At 45.6% G+C, this 18,591-nt stretch overlaps 1 protein-coding gene across 1 annotated transcript in view; it reads right to left on the reverse strand.

Moving 5' to 3' along the window:
- Positions 1–12,884: 12,884 nt before the first annotated feature.
- Positions 12,885–18,591, reverse strand: part of NPC1L1 (NPC1 like intracellular cholesterol transporter 1) — a 211,489-nt gene continuing 205,782 nt past the window's right edge. Inside the window, exon 19 of the mRNA XM_069214262.1 lies at positions 12,885–15,944. Within this exon, the coding sequence (XP_069070363.1) occupies positions 15,760–15,944 (185 nt within the window). The 3' untranslated portion in view covers positions 12,885–15,759. The remainder of the gene's footprint in view (positions 15,945–18,591) is intronic.

Raw genomic sequence — 18,591 nt, forward strand, 5'->3', positions numbered from 1 at the left:
CTGATGTTCCGTGTAATTACACTGATGCTGTGTGCAGCAGACATCAGGTTGGGGCTTCAACCCCAGCCACACAAAGGCAACATAGTCTGGGTGTGGAATGCAGGGGCATCTGCGTGTTAGGGGCAGTGTGCAGTTTAGATCAGTGGACATGGGGTAAAATACTATGGGCAGGGATCAAACAGCACCCCATTCAAACTTAGCATAACTATACACTATGTGAACCGTGCAGTGAGGGAGACCTAGTAGGAGAAGCAAAGGGCACCTCAGGGCGAGACCTCATGTGAGAATATTAACAGTGAAGGAATCTAGGAATGCAGAGGCAAGGCTACAAAAGTCAGAAAGGGTGAATGGCAGGGGCCATGCAACATACAAAGTCTTGGTCTGAGGGGGGAGAGAGTGAGCAGAACTCTGCATACTTCAGCAGTGAATACATAGCAAGGAAATGAGGGGAACTATAAAATCTGGGAGAGGCATGCAGGAATCAAACACTATAAGAAATGCTAGTGCACTGGTTATTGTGGGTAAGTAAGCCCATGTGGGTGGTGGGATGCGAGCCTCTCAGCAATATAATAGAGGGAAAAGGGAGAAAGCACTATAGAGAGGGGAACAGGAGAGAGAGGGGGTGGGCATGCAACAGAGTTAAAGGTTATTGTCAGCTGTCTGCGGCATAACTGTGTGTGTGTGATCGAGCTCCCCTGAGGAGAAGAGTACCATAATAAACCACTGTCTCTCTAGGAGGAATTCTGGAGATTGAAGTCCAAGTCCATGTCCTGAACAGTGGCATAAATGGACGCTGCAGCCTCCAAGGCCCGATTCCTCTTATAGATCACCTGCTCCAGGTCAGAAGGACGTGTTGAACTCACCGCAGGGAAGCCCCATGGTGCAAGATACAGTAGACAAGTCACAGGCCAGAGGTGTGGAAGCTGCGTCGCCCCAGGTATGTCTCTCTGCCGAGTCTCAGACCACCGCTGAATCAGTAAAGAAGTAGGATTTCCCATCAAGAACCACTCAGGTTTTTGGAAAGGCCCACAACACCCAGATGGTCCCTCCCCATTGTCCACTCAAGCCTCCATTTGTTTAACACAGTCCTTTACCATTTTTGCAAGCTCTTATGAGTATCTGCTGACACCGGATGAAAATCAGCCAACTCTGTTGGCACTATGTCCAGCTTCTCAGCAGGCAGCTGTGTGGCTGACACACTGCCAAAGGGGTCAGTCGCTATCTCTGCTGCTGGCCAGTCTCCAGTGTGCAATGTCTGGGAAGATGCAGCAGATCGGAGGTGCCCCATTGCATAAGGTCCCGGTGCCTAGCAAACAGGTGGAAACAAAAGAGTGCCTGAAGAGGACCTAGGAGGAGTTCCTGGGCACCAGGCAAAGAGGTCCCCTGCCGTCTCAAGTGAGGGACCTCTGCAGAGTAGCCGAGTCAGTAGGTCCGCATCCAGAATAGGTCAAGCAGAACCACCTGGGGTCACTTCTCCCAGGCCATGGCAGGTCTCAGGACAGGTGAAGGGTAGGTGGTCCCACACAGAAGCTGGCCCTCCAGGTGAAGAAACCTAAGTTCACTGCTATCATTCAATCAATCAGTGCTCGTAAAGCATAACTACTCACCCGTTAGGGTCTCAAGGCGTGGGGAGGGGAGAAAGAGTAGCGTATACCTGTGAGGTGGTTATTGAAAAAGCCATGTCTTCAGTTCCTTCGTGAAGCTGAGGAGGGAGGTGGTTTGTCTGATGTGGAGAGGAAGGGGGTTCCAGGCGGTGGCTGCAAGGTAGGAAAAGGAGCGTCCTCCTGTTCTGGTTTTCCTGATGTGGGGTACTTCTGCGCAAGAGAGCTGGGCTGAGCGTAGGGCCCTGTGGGGTACGTGTAGGTTGAGTCGCTGGTTCAGGTAGGCTGGTCCGGTGTTGTGGAGGGCTTTGTGTGTGTGGGTGAGGATCTTGAAGGTGATTCTTTTTTCTGTGGTAAGCCAGTGCAGTGTACGCAGGTGTTGCGAGATGTGGCAGTGTCGAGGTAGGTCGAGGACCAGTCTGGTGGCGGCGTTCTGGATGTTTTGTAGCTTGCGGGTGAGTTTCTTGTTGGTTCCGGCGCAGAGTGCGTTACCGTAGTCCAGTCTGTTAGTGATCAGGGCGTGTTGACAGTCTTTCTATGTTCGAGGGGGATCCACTTGAAGGACTTGCATAGGAGGAGGAGGGTGCGGAAGCAGGTGGAGGTGACTGAGTTTATTTGCTGGTTGATGCTGAGGTTGGAGTCCAGGATGATTCTGAGGTTGCGGGCTTGGCTGGTGGGGGTGGGTGGGTTTCCGAGGGTGGGTGGCCACCAGGACTCGTTCCACGCATTGGGTTGAGGGCCCATGTTGAGTACTTCTGTCTTGTTTGCGTTGAGTTGAAGCCAGCTGTATCTCATCCAGTTGGCAACTGCTTCCATGCCTTCGTGGAAGTTGCGTCTGGTTTTGTCGGGTTCGTTGGAGAGGGAGAGGATGAGTTGGGTGTCGTTAGGGTAGGAGATGGTGTTGATTCTGTAGCTTCTGACAAGGGTGGCTACCGGGGCCATGTAGACGTTAAACAACGTGGGGCTGAGGGAGGATCTCTATGGCACTCCACAGGTGGTGGATGTGGGGTCTGCGAGAAAGGGGGCGAGTCTCACTTGTTGAGTTCTGCCGGAGAGGAAGGACTGGATCCAGTCAAGGGCCTTGTCTCTGATGCCGGCTTTGTGGAGTCTTCTTTATCAGGGTGTGATGGGAGACTGTGTCGAAGACCGCCGAGAGGTCTAGTAGGATGAGTGCCGCTGTCTCTCCCTTGTCCAGCAGGGAGCGGATGTCATCTGTTGTGGCCATGAAGGCTGTTTCGGTGCTGTGGTTTTTCCTGAATCCAGATTGGGAGATGTCGAGGATGTTGTGGTCTTCTATAAACGTGGCAAGTTGGCTGTTTACTGCTTTTTCAATAACTTTTGCAGGAAATGGGAGTAGGGAATTGAGTCTGAAGTTTTTGAGGTTGGTGGGGGTCTGCTGAGGGTTTCTTGAGGAGGGGGTTGATCTTGGCGTGTTTCCAGTCGTCGGGGAGGGTGGCGGCAACTAGTAAGCGGTTGATGGTGAGGCGGAGCTTGGGGGTGAGGGTGTCTGCAGCTCTGTTGAAAATGTGGTGGGGGCATGGGTCCATGGGGGCCCCGGAGTGTATGGATCTCATTGTTCTCTGCATATCTTCAGGGGTGATGGGGGGTCCAGGTGGTAATTGTTGACTTGTTGGTGTTGGGTTTTGGTAGAGAGGGTTCTGTGCGTTGGTTGTCCTTGCTGAAACTGTTGTAGATGGTCTTGATTTTGTGGTGGAAGTAGGTGTTGAGTCTGTTGCAGAGGTCCTGTGAGGGTGGGATGTCCATTGTTTCACTATTGGGTTGGGTGAACTCCTTGATGATGCTGAAGAGTTCTTTGCTGTTGTGTGTGGAGATTCTGTCTTGAATAGCTTTCTTTCTGATGAGTTTGTGGTGTGTGGTGGTGGCAGCTCTGAAGTTGCTATGGGCTTCTGTGGATTTGGTGTTTCTCCAGATTTTTTCGAGGCGGTGACAAGTGCGTCTAGATTCTCAGAGTTCGGGGGTGAACCAGCTGGCTTTCTTTGCGTGGGTGCTGTTGTTCTTGCTCTTGTGTTATCAGCCACGAGTAAGTGTCCTGTAGAAGCCCACAAAAAGTCGTATCTCTCTGCATAGTACAGGGTACAGAATACAAGAGAAAGATAAAAGCAGCCCTCCCCCAGGCAAAGACAGTGTAAGTCTGGGTGGGAGGAGGGATGGGAGGTGGGTGGCGCCACAGTGCATCCTTTCTGGCAAGATCCCATGTTGCCCACTCCGATGGCACAGGAGCGGAGGTTGAGCGAGTGCAACTCTGGGCAGGGGGGTGGAGGGATGCACCCTCTGTGCTGCCTGTTGCCTCGGTGGTCAGCCACCCCACACTCCATGAACCGATTACCACTCTTATCCGCACCTTCATTCAGCACCAGGGAGCCAGCCATCAGGGAGCCATGAAGCCTAAAGCTGCCACCGCACCTGAGACGCAGCCGGTGGGGCCTGGCATAGGTAGCATATGTTGGCCGTGGTGCTGGGCCATCTCCTCAGTCCACAGGCCATCAGTACCTGGCTGCTGATTGCCTCCGCTGCCCACCTGATGTGCTTCACACTGTGGAGCAGGCTCCACTGCATCTCTCCTGCAGTGTGTGCTAGCCAGGGGAGGCGGAAGCCTGCAGTAGCTGCCATCAGGGTGCAGATTTAGAGGTCCATGCATGGGAACCTCAAAGTTCAGTCTGCCATCTTGACCCGCCAGCAAGATGTTTTTGATGCATCAGCTAGTATGAACATCAGAAGAAAATACTTTTCTGAGGTGATATATATGGATAAGGGAAAACTTGCTGATGTTTTTACCAATATTCCTGCTGTTGATGAACATGGTGTACAATATCTGGCATTACTCAATTTACCATCTCCCAAAATAGTGTTGCATGGTAATTAAGGATTAATGTAAGCCTACAAACCACACTTTGTACCGGATCCTTATTTACTTTTGAAAAAACGTTAGTTTCCTGTCATGAAGAAGGTACCAAATTAGCAGAAGCATCATTAGCTTTTTGCCAAACTGTTTACGAGCTTCGCCTCATAGGTCGATTGGACCAGAAAACTTGTTGTTCCTCACATGTTGTATTACCTCAGGTTTTATGATTTTGTCATCTAACAGTTATTACCTATTATAATCTGATAACGGCAGAGCTAGCCCTTCAAAATTATCTCTCATTCTTTCACGGTAGTGCATGACGTATGTGAGCACAACCTGCTCTAGTACTCCTGAAATGCGTCATAAACACCATTTTCACCATCCTTTTGACTTAATTCTGTGGGTTGATTCTTTGTGCTCTTAATATTAGCTACTTGTCGCTCTTTTTTGCAAATTCGTAGAGAAAGCTCTTAAGCTAACCATGCAATGTAATCTCTTATTGAACTTTCATTAGACTTTGATTCCAAATTGTGAAATGGTGCCCTGCACATATGCCTTTTGGCAGTGCCAGACCATCGTACTATGTGCCAAGCTATTAAGCAAACAAGCTTCTCTTTTTAAACTTTCTTAGGTTAACAGAAGAAATAATGGGTTAAGTGACCAATCAAACTTCTTTTTGACAAGGATTAACCTCAACACAGATAACACAAACATAATTCTAAAACCCATTGAAAATTCCTCAATACTCTAGGTGAATCCTCCCCTCATACCCCCACCCGTACCACCATTTATTCAGAACTGTCCCAATCGTCCTCCTGCTTTCTTTTCCCATTGCTCGATTTGCTTTTCAGCCCATAACCATTCAGGATGATCCAAAATCACAATCTGAAATAATAAAATGACACACAAAAATGTTTTACTAGAAGAGCATGCAAACCATAAACTGTACTAACTATATTTCAGTTTGAGGTGCACTTAATTTTGCCAGAGACCCAAGGAATGTGTTAATACATCTGTTGTTAAACGGTTTTCAAGGACCACTCCACTACAGAATACAGTAGAAGAGCTGTGGTTGTTGCTTTGCAGGACTGCAGTGGTTTTGAGGTATGAGAGATTTGTGTGATGACGTTTTCAGTTAACAGTGCAGGTTTTTCTCAATGATGGATTCAAACACACCCGGACAATACTGTGAAATCAAATAAAAGGATAGCTGTCTTTCAGACACATTTTGATAAACTCTTTGAACTATGACGCTGATGAAAGTAGTGCTTATGTTTAAAAAGGCTTTAAAAAGGCTTTAAACAGTCATTATTCCAAAATACTTCTAATTTTCTTCGGTATTAAATTATGTCTCTCTCCCATAACTCCAAGAACAAAGAATCTGGAGATGGTGGTTTAAGAACCCCACATTTGGCACCCCTTACTGGACCACAGAATGTGTAAATGGGAATGCCATGGCAACGGTGTAATGCAGAGTTATGGATAAAGATACAAGAAGTCCCTGGAAAAATGTAGTTTAGATAGTCAAATGCAAAAACAACAGATGATGGACGGAATGCAGAACAAATCAAACATTCACACCCAATCACAGATCTGGGTTTAATCCATCAGTTTTTTTGCTTGCATTCCAGTTTGGACCCAGCCATATGGAAATCAGTCTTGACCCTGTTCCCCATGGGAACAGTCCAGCCCGAACTGCCAGGCCAGGTCTTCTCTGGACCAGAAACAAGCATCCTGGGACCGGTTTCAGGATATCACCCTTCATCAGCCAGGCTAGCTTGAATCTGGTGGCATAACAAGCACGGGACCCACATCTGGGCACACCCTTCCCACTTGGGGCAACAAATGCAAAAACAACAGATGGCGGACGGAATGCAGAACAAATGAAACATTCACCCCCAGTCACAGATCTTGGTTTAATCCATCAGTTTTTTTGCTTGCCATGCCATTCCAGTTTGGACCCAGCCATATGCAAATCAGCCTTGACCCTGTTCCCCTTGGGAACACTCCACCCCGAACTGCCAGGCCAGGTCTTCCCTGGACCAGAAACGAGCATCCTGGCACCGGTTTCAGAGTATCATCCTTCATCAGCCAGGCTAGCTTGAATCTATTGGCATAGCAAGCACGGGACCCACGTCTGGGCATACCCGTCCCACTTGGGGAAACAAATGCAAAAACAACAGATGATGGACGGAATCCAGAACAAATCAAATATTCACCCCCAGTCACAGATCTGGGTTTAATCCATCAGTTTTGTTGCTTGCTGTGCCATTCTAGTTTGGACCCAGCCATATGCAAATCAGTCTTGACCCGGTTCCCCATGGGAACAGTCCAGCCCGAACTGCCAGGCCAGGTCTTCCCTGGACCAGAAACAAGCATCCTGGGACCGGTTTCAGGGTATCACCCTTCATCAGCCAGGCTAGCTGAATCTGGTGGCATAGCAAGCACGAGACCCACGTCTGGGCATACCCTTCCAACGTGGGGCAACAAATGCAAAAACAACAGATGATGGACGGAATGCAGAACAAATCAAACATTCATCCCCAGTCACAGATCTGGGTTTAATCCATCAGTTTATTTGCTTGCCATGCCATTCCAGTTTGGATCCAGCCATATGCAAATCAGTATTGACCCTGTTCCCCATGGGAACAGTCCAGCCCAAACTGCCAGGCCAGGTCTTCCCTGGACCAGAAACAAGCATCCTTGGACCAGTTTCAGGATATCACCCTTCATCAGCCAGGCTAGCTTGAATCTGGTGGCATAGCAAGCACGGGACCCACATCTGGGCACACCCTTCCCACTTGGGGCAACAAATGCAAAATCAACAGATGGTGGACGGAATGCAGAACAAATCAAACATTCACCCCCAGTCACAGATCTGGGTTTAATCCATCAGTTTTTTTGCTTGCCATGCCATTCCAGTTTGGACCCAGCCATATGCAAATCAGTCTTGACCCTGTTCCCCATGGGAACAGTCCAGCCTGAACTGCCAGACCAGGTCTTCCCTGGACCAGAAACAAGCATCCTGGGACCAGTTTCAGGGTATCACCCTTCATCAGCCAGGCTAGCTTGAATCTTGTGGCATAGCAAGCACAGGACCCCCGTCTGGGCATACCCTCCCCACTTGGGGCAACAAATGCAAAAACAACAGATGATGGACGGAATGCAGAACAAATCAAACATTCACCCCCAGTCAGAGATCTGGGTTTAATCCATCAGTTTTATTGCTTGCCGTGCCATTCCAGTTTAGACCCAGCCATATGCAAAGCAGTCTTGACCCTGTTCCCATGGGAACAGTCCAGCCTGAACTGCCAGGCCAGGTCTTCCCTGGACCAGAAACAAGCATCCTGGGACCGGTTTCAGGGTATCACCCTTCATCAGCCAGGCTAGCTTGAATCTGGTGGCATAGCAAGCACGGGACCCAGGTCTGGGCATACCCTTCCCACTTGGGGCAACAAATGCAAAAACAACAGATGATGGACGGAATCCAGAACAAATCAAATATTCACCCCCAGTCACAGATCTGGGTTTAATCCATCAGTTTTATTGCTTGCCGTGCCATTCCAGTTTAGACCCAGCCATATGCAAATCAATCTTGACCCTGTTCCCATGGGAACAGTCCAGCCCGAACTGCCAGGCCAGGTCTTCCCTGGACCAGAAACAAGCATCCTGGGACCGGTTTCAGGATATCACCCTTCATCAGCCAGGCTAGCTTGAATCTGGTGGCATAACAAGCACAGGACCCACGTCTGGGCATACCCTTCCCACTTGGGGCAACAAGTGCAAAAACAACAGATGATGGACGGAATGCAGAACAAATCAAACATTCACCCCCAGTCACAGATCTCGGCTGAATCCATCAGTTTTTTTGCTTGCCTTGCCATTCCAGTTTGGACCCAGCCATATGCACATCAGTCTTGTTTTATCAGTTTAGATAGTCAGCCTGAGCCAAAGTTGTGCTATAAATTTGATAACAGAGGACATGAGTTTCAGTTTTTATTACATAGCTTTGCAAATAAATATGGCTTGTACATTCTGAGAATGAGTAGTTTTGGGGGGATTTAACATTGAAACTAAATCAAAGTCCTGTGCTAAAATATCTCAGCTGCAGTGTCGCTCCCCTTTTGAAGGTGGATGATTTGGCCATTTCTGCCTCCCTTGTGACTGATTGGCCATACTTTTAGGACCATCTGCCTCCAGGGAAAGTTTCTGTGTGTGATTTGGAGTTCGACTGACAGTTTGCGTGTACTGGCATTTGGCTGGCTGTGTTTGTACTGGCGTTTGGCTGGCAGTGTGTGTAGACTGGTGCCGGCCTGGCGAGGTTTGGCCTGGCATCTGGCTGATTGTATGTGTTAACTGGCTTATAGCTGGGGATGTATGTGGCTGGCATTTGGATGGTCATAGTGTTTTATAATGTTAACTTGTTTATTTCTTGTTATTTGCATTTGTGATCGAAAGGTTTTGTTTCCTTTTTATTCAAGTGCAAAGCTTTTGATTTCCTTTGCTGCGACTCCTGGTGGCGGTTTTAGCACTGGTAGATCTGCAGGTTGTGCAGTTGCATGTGTTTAGTAAGAAAAACGTTTTTGTACTTTTTACTCCAAATGTGTATCATTGTCTTGCATGAATGTGTTTTTGTAAAAGGTGTAATAATAGCAGCATACTTAGATTTGTGCACAGTGTGTATTATGTTGTCTTGTGTGTAATGTTCTTTTGTTTTTCCTTTCTAGTGGTATATTGTTGGTGCGTCTGTCTCTGTGCAGAGTAGGTGCAGCTGATCCTGAATCTAGCTGTCTCTGGCAAGTGAGTGTATCGTATTCAAGTATGTAGGTTTTTTGTGTGCTTTGTATTGACTGACTTTCCCATCCGGTTATTATATGCCAGTAGTTTTACTTTCTGTTTGATAAAGCCACACTGTGTTTATTACTTATTTTACACAGTGCTAGTTATTGTTGACTTATTTGTCAAGTTACTTTTATTAGTAATGATTATGGCTAGCCATATATAGCTCAGAAGGTTGTTGGTACGCTTTTTGAATCTTCCTCTGACCATGGTTATGAGACTGACTGCATCTGAGGCAGAGGAGGAAGTCCAAGACTCTGGCAGTGAATTTTCTGTCGAGGGGAATCATCTGACGAGGAAGTGTCTCTTTTAGAGCAGGACACTGATGTGCTGATAGTGCAGCAAGAGGCATCTGGATTGCAGCCTGGGGCTGAAAGGCTTCCCATTGGAACTGTTGAACACTTGATTGCCCCAAACATGGTGCAGCCGGCGTTGCCTGCATTTACAGTGTGTAGAGTGAATACTGAAAACATTTTGCCTATACATTTCTTTCAGTTGTTTATGGATGATGTATTTTTAGATGACATTGTTGACCAGACCAATTTGTGTGCTGAACATTATTTGAGGGACAGCAGTTGCAGACTTAAGCCCTGCTCTAGAACTACCTGGTGGACTCACACGAACCGGGATTAGTTGAAGTTCTTGGGTTTAACTTTGTTGATGGTCTTGATAAGGAAGCCGTCACTCTCTTGATATTGGTCTACCAGTCCCTTGATGGCAACAGCTATATCTCCTGCAACTATGAGTCATGATCGGTATTTGTGTCTGCTTCGGAAACTGCTTTTTGTTGATGACTCTTCAGCATTGCCACAAGATCACCCTGATTGTGACCACCTTTTTAAGATTCAGTCAGTCCTTGATCACTTTGTAGATCGATTTTCTGTGTTGCAGGGAAAGAAATAGCTGTGGATGAGTCTTTGGTCCTGTTCAATGGCCATTTGGTTTTTTGGGCTGTACATTTCTAGCAATTGGGGGGAGGTATGGAATTCAGATGTATATTCTGCCTGAGAGTAGTACAGGATATGTCTATAATTTCAGGGTGTACACTGGTAGGGATTCCACTATTGACCCCCCCCCGGTTGTCCGTCCACTTTTGGAGTTAATGAGAAAATTGTGTGGGAAATTGGTAGAGGCCTTTTAACAAAGGTCACCATTTATTTGTAGATAACTTCTACACTGATATGCAATTGTTCAGCAAATTGTTCAAAGTGGACACTGTTGCTTGTTGCACAATCCGGACTAACTATAAAGAGCTTGTTTGTAAAAAAACTTTAGAGGGGACAGTGTAGAGCTTTGCGTAGTGATGAACTTCTGGTTTTGAAATTTGCAGACAAGAGAGATGTCACATGCTGACAACCATTCATGATGAAAGTACTTTATCTTTGACTGTTTGGGGTCAGGTTGCTGAACTGCACAAACCTGTGTGCATTTAAACTACAATAAGCACATGGGTGGTGTAAATAGAGTAGATCTGATATTGGAACCTTATACTGCTGTTCGTAAGTCTTACATTTGGTAGAAGAAGTTGGATATCCATTTATCCCATTTAGCAACCTTCAATGCTTTAGTTGAATTAAAGGAATTTTCTTCAGATTCAAAGATGACATCTTTTCAGCAGTGTGATGGGCAGCCTTGTTGTGGTGGAACAGGCAAGTGTTCCTCGAGTTGGAGTGATGGAGGATGTGGCTAGGTTGAAAGATCACCACTTTCCTGATTATATTCCTCCCATGCCCAAAACAAACTGTCCCTGAAGGAGATGTAGAGCCTGCATCCGCAGAGGCATGGGGAAGAAGAGTCATATGTACTGTCTGGAGTGTCCTTCTAAATCCTGGGCTGTTTAAGCTAACATGTTTTAAATTGTACCCCACACAGCAGAGTTATTGGGAGCAACCATGAGCATAAAAATGATTGGTCTTACCATTTTATATTTTTTTGTTCAGATTTCACTATTGGCATTAGTGTGATGTATATAATTAGAGCTGTTGTGTTTGTACGTATAGTTTTGCATCTACTTCCAATTAGTTTGTGTTTTCTTTTTTGTTAAAAAAATGTGATGGCAGTGTGCGTGGACTGGTGCTTGGCTGGTGGTGTGCATGGACTAGCGTTTGGCTGGTGGTGTGTGTGAGCTGGAATTTGGCTGGTAGTGTGTGTGGACTGGTACTTGACTGGTGGTGTGTGTGAGCTGGCATTTGTCTGGTGGTGTGTAAGTAGTGACTTGCTGACTTGTGGTCACTACACACACTGCTAGCCAAACGCCAGCCAACACACACTATCAGCCGCCAGCCGGTGTGATTGCTGTGTCAGCCATGTGGGCGTATGAAAGTGATGGGCCCTTAAATAGCACTGTTTGTTGATGTGAGTGTTGTAATGTGCTGGGCCGGTGGCTGGCAGTGTGAAGGGTCTTGCGTGTCACGCATGAAAGGTGTGTGAATGGCCTGTAAAGTGGTTGGTGCCTTGACCTGGGTTTACAGCTCATGAGCTGTGAGTCAATGGTTCAGTTTTTTGGCCTTTCAGTTATTAACAATGTATTTCATTTTTGTGAAATCTTGTGAGAAACAATTTACATTTTGTACCTTCCACGTGCCAAATCCACCCAGAATGTGTGTATATGGGGAAAAAAGATGGTTGTTAAGTAATATTTGTCTTTTCCGTCTTTCTCTGCCAAGGTATGCATTGTCTCTAGGAAGAATTTACCAACTCTCAATATTTTCATAGACTAGACACCCCGGAAGGACAGGGTGGTGTGCCTCTCCTGGATCCAACACGTTTTCTTACCCACAATGCCCTGCAAACCTCCAAATTTGAGTAAAATCACATATTTCCCTTGCATTTGTGTGCCATATTCTTTCAGAATCAGAAAACAAAAACAAAATTCCTACCACCCAGAGTTTACCCACTTTTCCCAATAAAAAATGCTGCCCCACTAGTATGGCTGGGTCTAGTGCCAGTGACATGAACAGATCAAAATAACATCAATGGGAGTCCTCGCAAAGAGACCCTCCTTGACCTTGGTTTGATATGTTCTGGTGCTGGCTCTAGGCTCACCCACGTACATGAGGTACCATTTGTTTCGGAAGACTTGGGGGAATGTCAGGTGGAAAGACGTTTTTCAGCCCACCCTGGATAACCCTAGGTGTCTCTTTTCAAAAATGTACAGGTTGGCTAGGTTTTCCTAGGTGCCAGCTGAGCTGGGGTACAAAATCTAGAGCTATCCACACAGTTCTGAGTGGAAAAATGGTGCTGCGTCCATGTTGCGTTTTGGGCCGTTTCCTGTTGCGGGCACTAGGTCTACCCTCACAAGTGAGGTACCATTTTTATTCGGAGACTTCAGGGAATGCTGGTAGAAGGACGTTTGTGGCTCCCTGTGGATTCTAGGAGTTTCCATTTAAAAAATGTGTTGTTTTTTTTGTCAAAGTTTGAGGTTTGTAAGGGATTCTGAATAACAAAACATGGTGGGAGCCACCCAAGTCAGCCCACCCTGGATACCTCTAGGTGTGTAGTTCTCAAGAATGCACAGGTTGGCTAGGTTTCCCTAGGTGCCAGCTGAGATAGGGACCACAATCTAGAGCTACCCACACTGAAAAAAGAGGCTCAGTTTTCGGTGGAAAAATGTGCTGTGTCTATGTTGAATTTTGGGCTGTGGCCTGTCGCAGTCACTAGGTCTTCCCACACAAGTGAGGTACCATTTCCACAAGGAGACTTGTGGGAGCATTGAATTGTAGAACAGTTATTATTACCAACTGGATTTTTCTGCATTTGTGCCTTTCAAACGTAAGTCAGAGTATAAGAAAGATGAAAAATACCCTCCAAATCATACGCTAGTACGGGCACCCACAAATTCAGAAATGTGGAAATAACTACTGCTCCTAAACTCTATATCTAGTGCCCACTTCAGAAATATGTACGTTTCCTTGTTACCCACTTTTCACTCTGCCTATTTTGCTAGAAGAATTGGTCTATACTCGGTACTCAATGAAAACCCATTGTACAGTGCAGCTTGAAGAACCTACAAACCCTACATATATTTTTACAACCAGAGGGATCGAGCAGATGTAATGGCATATTGCTTTTGTCAATCTGCCATCATGACAAAGTTTCAGATGAAAATGTTGTCAGAAATGCCCATTTTTCCTACTCATTTTCAAATATTTCTTTAATTCAATAGTTATTTTCCTTAATACAACCTTGAGGGATCTACACATATGACCCCTTGCTGAATTTGGAATGTTATCTAGTTTACAGAAATGTACAGCTTTTCTAAAGCACCTATGGGTTTCATACTGGTTTCCACCACAAACTAGAACTAGGTTGAGAGCACATAAAATAGGGAAAATGGGCTACCTCTTAGACAAATGCCAAAACTGTGGTACAAAATTCGTTTTTTTTATTTAAGCTCTGCATGTTCCGGAAAGTTTTGATCATGGTGACTTTAGAACAGTAAACCGCTTTTGGATGCCATTTTCAGGGGAAAATCAGACACTTTTATCTGTAGCACTTTTCCCCTATTTTTTCAAACAACACAAAATTTTGCTATATTTTGCCTATTTTCTCGGTCCCCTCCAGGGGAATACACAAACCTTAGGTATTGTTGGAATCCCAAGGATGTTAGAAAAAAAAGGCACAGATCTGGCGTGGTCAACCTATCTGGAAAACAGTTATGGCACCCGAAGTGTGAACTACCCCAAATAGCCAAAAAAAGGCTGAACACTGGTGGGGGGAAAGGCCTAGCTGCGAAATGATTAAAAAGTCGAAACAATGTTTACAAATTCTGTGCAGTTTGTGGCACACACAAATAAAGATTTCTAGGTGGAAATCTATGTAAACAGGTGTGGATGGTACGGGTGTTTTCCCTGTGTACTAGTAATATTTTTGGAGACAACACTATTGTGGAGAATTCTGAGCTGATAAGCAATGGAAACAATGTTTGGGAAACATGGATTAAATGGCACAATCCGATAACGACACATATGTGCCAAATTTGATAAATAATTTGAATAGAGTTAGTACTCACCTGAAACTGGTCCTTTCACATGCTTTTGCGGCCCTAGGACACGCACATTATGTGGTGCTCCTCTCGGGTTTTGTGGTACCTTGAGCACCTCATTCAAAATAAAAAGAAATGTCCTGTGACAGCTCAAGCATAATGGTACCACCTTGTGGAGGATGACATTACCTGCTTTATCATCAGTACATCACAAAAGCAAGCAAAGCCTGTTATGTGCTTTGTAAGTATATTTAACAGTGGCAAAGTGGACCTCAGAAAAAAGCACTGTCTGAGCCACGTAGCTCCAGCTTCAACCTCTAGTCATGACTGTGCCTTAAAGCTAACCTGCTCTGAATTCAGTAATTTAAATCAAGGCCAAAGTGTTTTATATAAAGTCTGGGTGGTGAATTTTAAAACTAAATAAACGGTTGGGCATAAATGACATTAAATTGGATGAAAACAACAATAATCAAATTCGATTTGGTCATTTTTTAAGTTTTAAACGAAATTGCATTTGTAGATGAAATGCAGTGCAAATTGCTGATAGTGCACATAATGACATTTGATGTACATTGAATGTCTGCAATGTGATCGCATAGGAGTGTCAATCAAAATAACATTAAGGGCTTTCTGGGCCAGTCGCAGTCCAAGGAACTTCCAGTTCTTGTGCATGTAAACCAAACTCAGCCAAGTAGACCGAGTGATATTAGGATAAAAAAAAAAAAACACTCGGAGCCTCATTGTGATTGCTGGTAAAACGGGAATGGTAAATAATTGGCTACATCAACAAGCCTGAATGAAAGCTTATGGTGTCCAAAACTGCGCACACTGTTCATCCAATGAGAGTTTTCTTAAAGAAGGAACTATAGCGCTTTGGAAGAAAGGAGAGGCTGATTCTAATTCAGAGTCAGCCTGCAAGTCACCATGGAGGACAAAGTCCATTCATTGAGGAGATGGTCACTTCCTTGAAGATGATCAGTCAAAAGTCACTTTATTAAGCAATGGAGAACACGTCATTAAGGGAATGGAAGTCCTTACTTTAAGGACCTGATGCAAATGGTCCCTACTTTCGAGAAGTCTCCATTCTGTGAGGGCCAGGAAGTGAAGATACTGTCACTGAGGATGTGGAGGTTCCTTCATTGAGGATATGAAAGTGTGTTTACTGAAGATGATTTGAAGGTCTCTTCTTTGCGGGTGTGAAGGTGAAGTTCCCTTCATCGAGACAAGAGGGTGACCATACCTTTGTTAAAGATGTATAGGTGAAACACCTTTGTAGAGGATAATGTGGTAAGTGTCTCTTCTTCAGAGAGATTTGTCATACAATCTGTCTTCCCTAATTTGTGGGATTGTATCCACCGAGAATGCAAATGAGATTGTTAAGCACCTTCATTTTTCCGTGAGTCAGTTCTGTTTCCTATCTTTTTTTAAAGATGTACGCCCACAAGTAGATGGGTGTCCAAGACTTAGTGAGTTCAGAATTTGCTCACTGATTCATAAATATTACCAATTCCACTTTTGGTATCACTCTCAAAGCCATTGTTTTCAAGGCCAATGTCAGCCCTAAGACTATGGCCGTTTTGACAGCTGTCTGTGGTCTTTCTCAATCTTGCCTCCTCCTCTTGCCGCTCCAGCAGGACGGCACGGTTAATGTTGGGACCTGGAAGGAAAAAACAATGAAGGAGAGAAACATCAGCATAACTTCAGAATCACTGGGTGTTAAGCTCAAGGACAGTAAAGTGGTATACTCAGCAGAAATTATATCCTGGCTAGCTGAAGTCTGTCATAGGTGCATTAACACAGGGAATACTCAAGGTAAGAGCATTATCCTATATGTGAAGTCACTAATGAAGGTTAGCAGAGAACATAAACATTTTCCTGGGCGGTTGCTCAGTAGTCTTTCTTAGGGGCATAAAACAGATGGGAGAAAGTAAGTGTCCTCTGTGAGTTTGAAGATTAGTGATTGGCAGGTGTGTAGGTAAAAGAATAGACAAAGACTTGTCCCTTAAGCAGATGGAGAGTGGTGGCTCATGCAACTATACATCGGATGGGACAGAGAGCAACATGTGTGTCCAACAAAGGTTCAGGGTGCTGCACTGATGCCATATTGTTTAGGACAAGCACATTTAAAAAAATTATTTTCATGTAAATTCATCGCATATAAACCTTAAGTGATATCACAAGTGAATCAGGGTGTGTTGGAGCTTCGTTGGACACCACTGGATAACAACATTGTTCCTGTGTGGTTTGAAAGTGGTCATTGATGGAGGTATACGGGTGAAGGGACAGACCAAGGATTCTATGTCAGGACCGGAGGCTTCGGATTATGCTTTCTCTTAACTTTACTGACAAACACAGCAGCCAATAAAAAACAATACTTTTTCAAACTACAAATCCCATGAGCCTTAGCTCACCAATCATGGCACGATACTGTCCATATATATATCATGAGCTCTATAGTCCTTCCTCTTTCTTTGCTGCTCCAGCAGCCAGTTAAGTCACGCGCGAAACGCTCTTATATTTGTTGTGATTTTAATATATTATAGTAAACAGCGCGCTCGGAGCTTCGCTCCGCTTGAATGTCATGTCGAATTGTAAAGTTTATTAATAATATTGCTAGCGCGTCAGAAGTGTTTGATTTGTTTTTTGCTCCGCTTTCCGGAGCTTCGGCTCCGATTCCTTAAATGCCCCCAGTGTTACAATACCACTGGTGTGGAGTGGGAGCAGGCCGTACGAACGAGCGCTCGCTCGCTCAGAGGACGTAGTCCTCTTTCATTGCCCATGCGTGCGCGCGCGCATTGAGCCGATCGGAGGCTTCCGACCGGCTTCTTTGCAGCGCGAGTACGCGAGTGGCAATTTCTCCGGTGCAAACGGCCTAAGAGCACCCGTAGGGGCTGAAATAATACTCATAGAGCTTTGCTCAGGGGGCATAAAGATATTTTAATAGTTTTTACTTAATAAGATTTAAAATTGGCAGGTGGCTCCCTCCACTTTAAAAACTTTAAAAACTTAAAAAACTCTTTATCAGATAATTTAAACACCTGCTCAGGGTTTTGCCCCCCCCTGTCAACTCCTCCTATCAAGGACTTACCCACATTTTTTGCGATGGCGTACTACGCCAATGAGGAAGAGCAGTATGGCGAACTGCAGGAGGAAACCTCAGAACATCTATTGGAGGAAAGACTGGTGGAAGCACTGGGTTACCATGTGCAAGACTCCGTGAATTGGGCGTTAATCCAGGCCCTCAAGCCTTTTACTCAACCTCTGTCTAATTTCGCTAGAAGAGAATTTCTAGGTGAAAGTAGCCAACAACCTCGCCTGCAAACCGGAGATTCCGGTGACGTGTTGGGTCTTAGACTACAGCGTTCAGGCACCTCTTCTGCAGAAATCTTGTCACAAATGGCAACCTCCGTGTTGCGTGACCATGCGTATGGAGGATCTCCCCCACCTCAAATTTCACCTTCCATTCCTGTGCAGACATCTTCCCAATCCAGTTACCACGATCCCTCTTCCTCAAAATCGGATTCGGACGAATCTCAGACTGATACTCAACCACGCAAAAAGCAGCGCAAGGCGAAACATAATACTCCCAAAGATGACACCCCGCAAGGCAAAAACCTCTTATTCTCTCCAGAGGATATCATTCACCCTCGCTCTACTGAGTGGGTCCCTCAACAGGAAGTGGCGAACTACGTCCAAGACAGGCTGCGCAGAAGCTTTGAGAAAGAGGTACGCAATACTCTTAAGATCTTTCCTCATTCGTTTAGACCCTAAGCTCGCTGAGTTATCCATTAACGAAGCCGGTCCTGCGGCTAACGGTATGCTCTTCGGAGATAAATTTATTTCCAACTTGAATAAATACGTAGCTACATTTACAGCCCTTGATAAAGCCCAATCGAACATCAAAAAGGTATTCAATAATGCTCTTTTTATGCGGGCCGGACGCTTCAGGGGTCGAGCGCCAGGCCGAAGATACCAGGCCCCGAGATATACCTCCCAAGGCAACAGAGGAACCTACCCAAACCAGGGCAACTTCTACCCCAATCGCTACAGGGGGCGAGGTAGAAACTCAAGAGGATACCGTGGGGGTAACTCCATTCAAGACAGCACAAATTCAGGTGAGAATTATTCTTCCCTCAGAGGTAACTTTGGGGGGCAGGATTCAACTGTTTCTCCCGGCTTGGGAATCCATTACTTAGGACCCTTGGGTTCTTCAGTCAGTTCAGGGCTTTCAGCTAGAATTTTATGCCCCCCCAAAGCAAAAGAGTCCTCCTATGCCTCTCCTTTTTTCCCACGCAGATCACAAA

This window comes from Pleurodeles waltl, chromosome 11 (assembly GCF_031143425.1).
Source record: "Pleurodeles waltl isolate 20211129_DDA chromosome 11, aPleWal1.hap1.20221129, whole genome shotgun sequence".
NCBI classification, from domain to species: Eukaryota; Metazoa; Chordata; class Amphibia; order Caudata; family Salamandridae; genus Pleurodeles; species Pleurodeles waltl.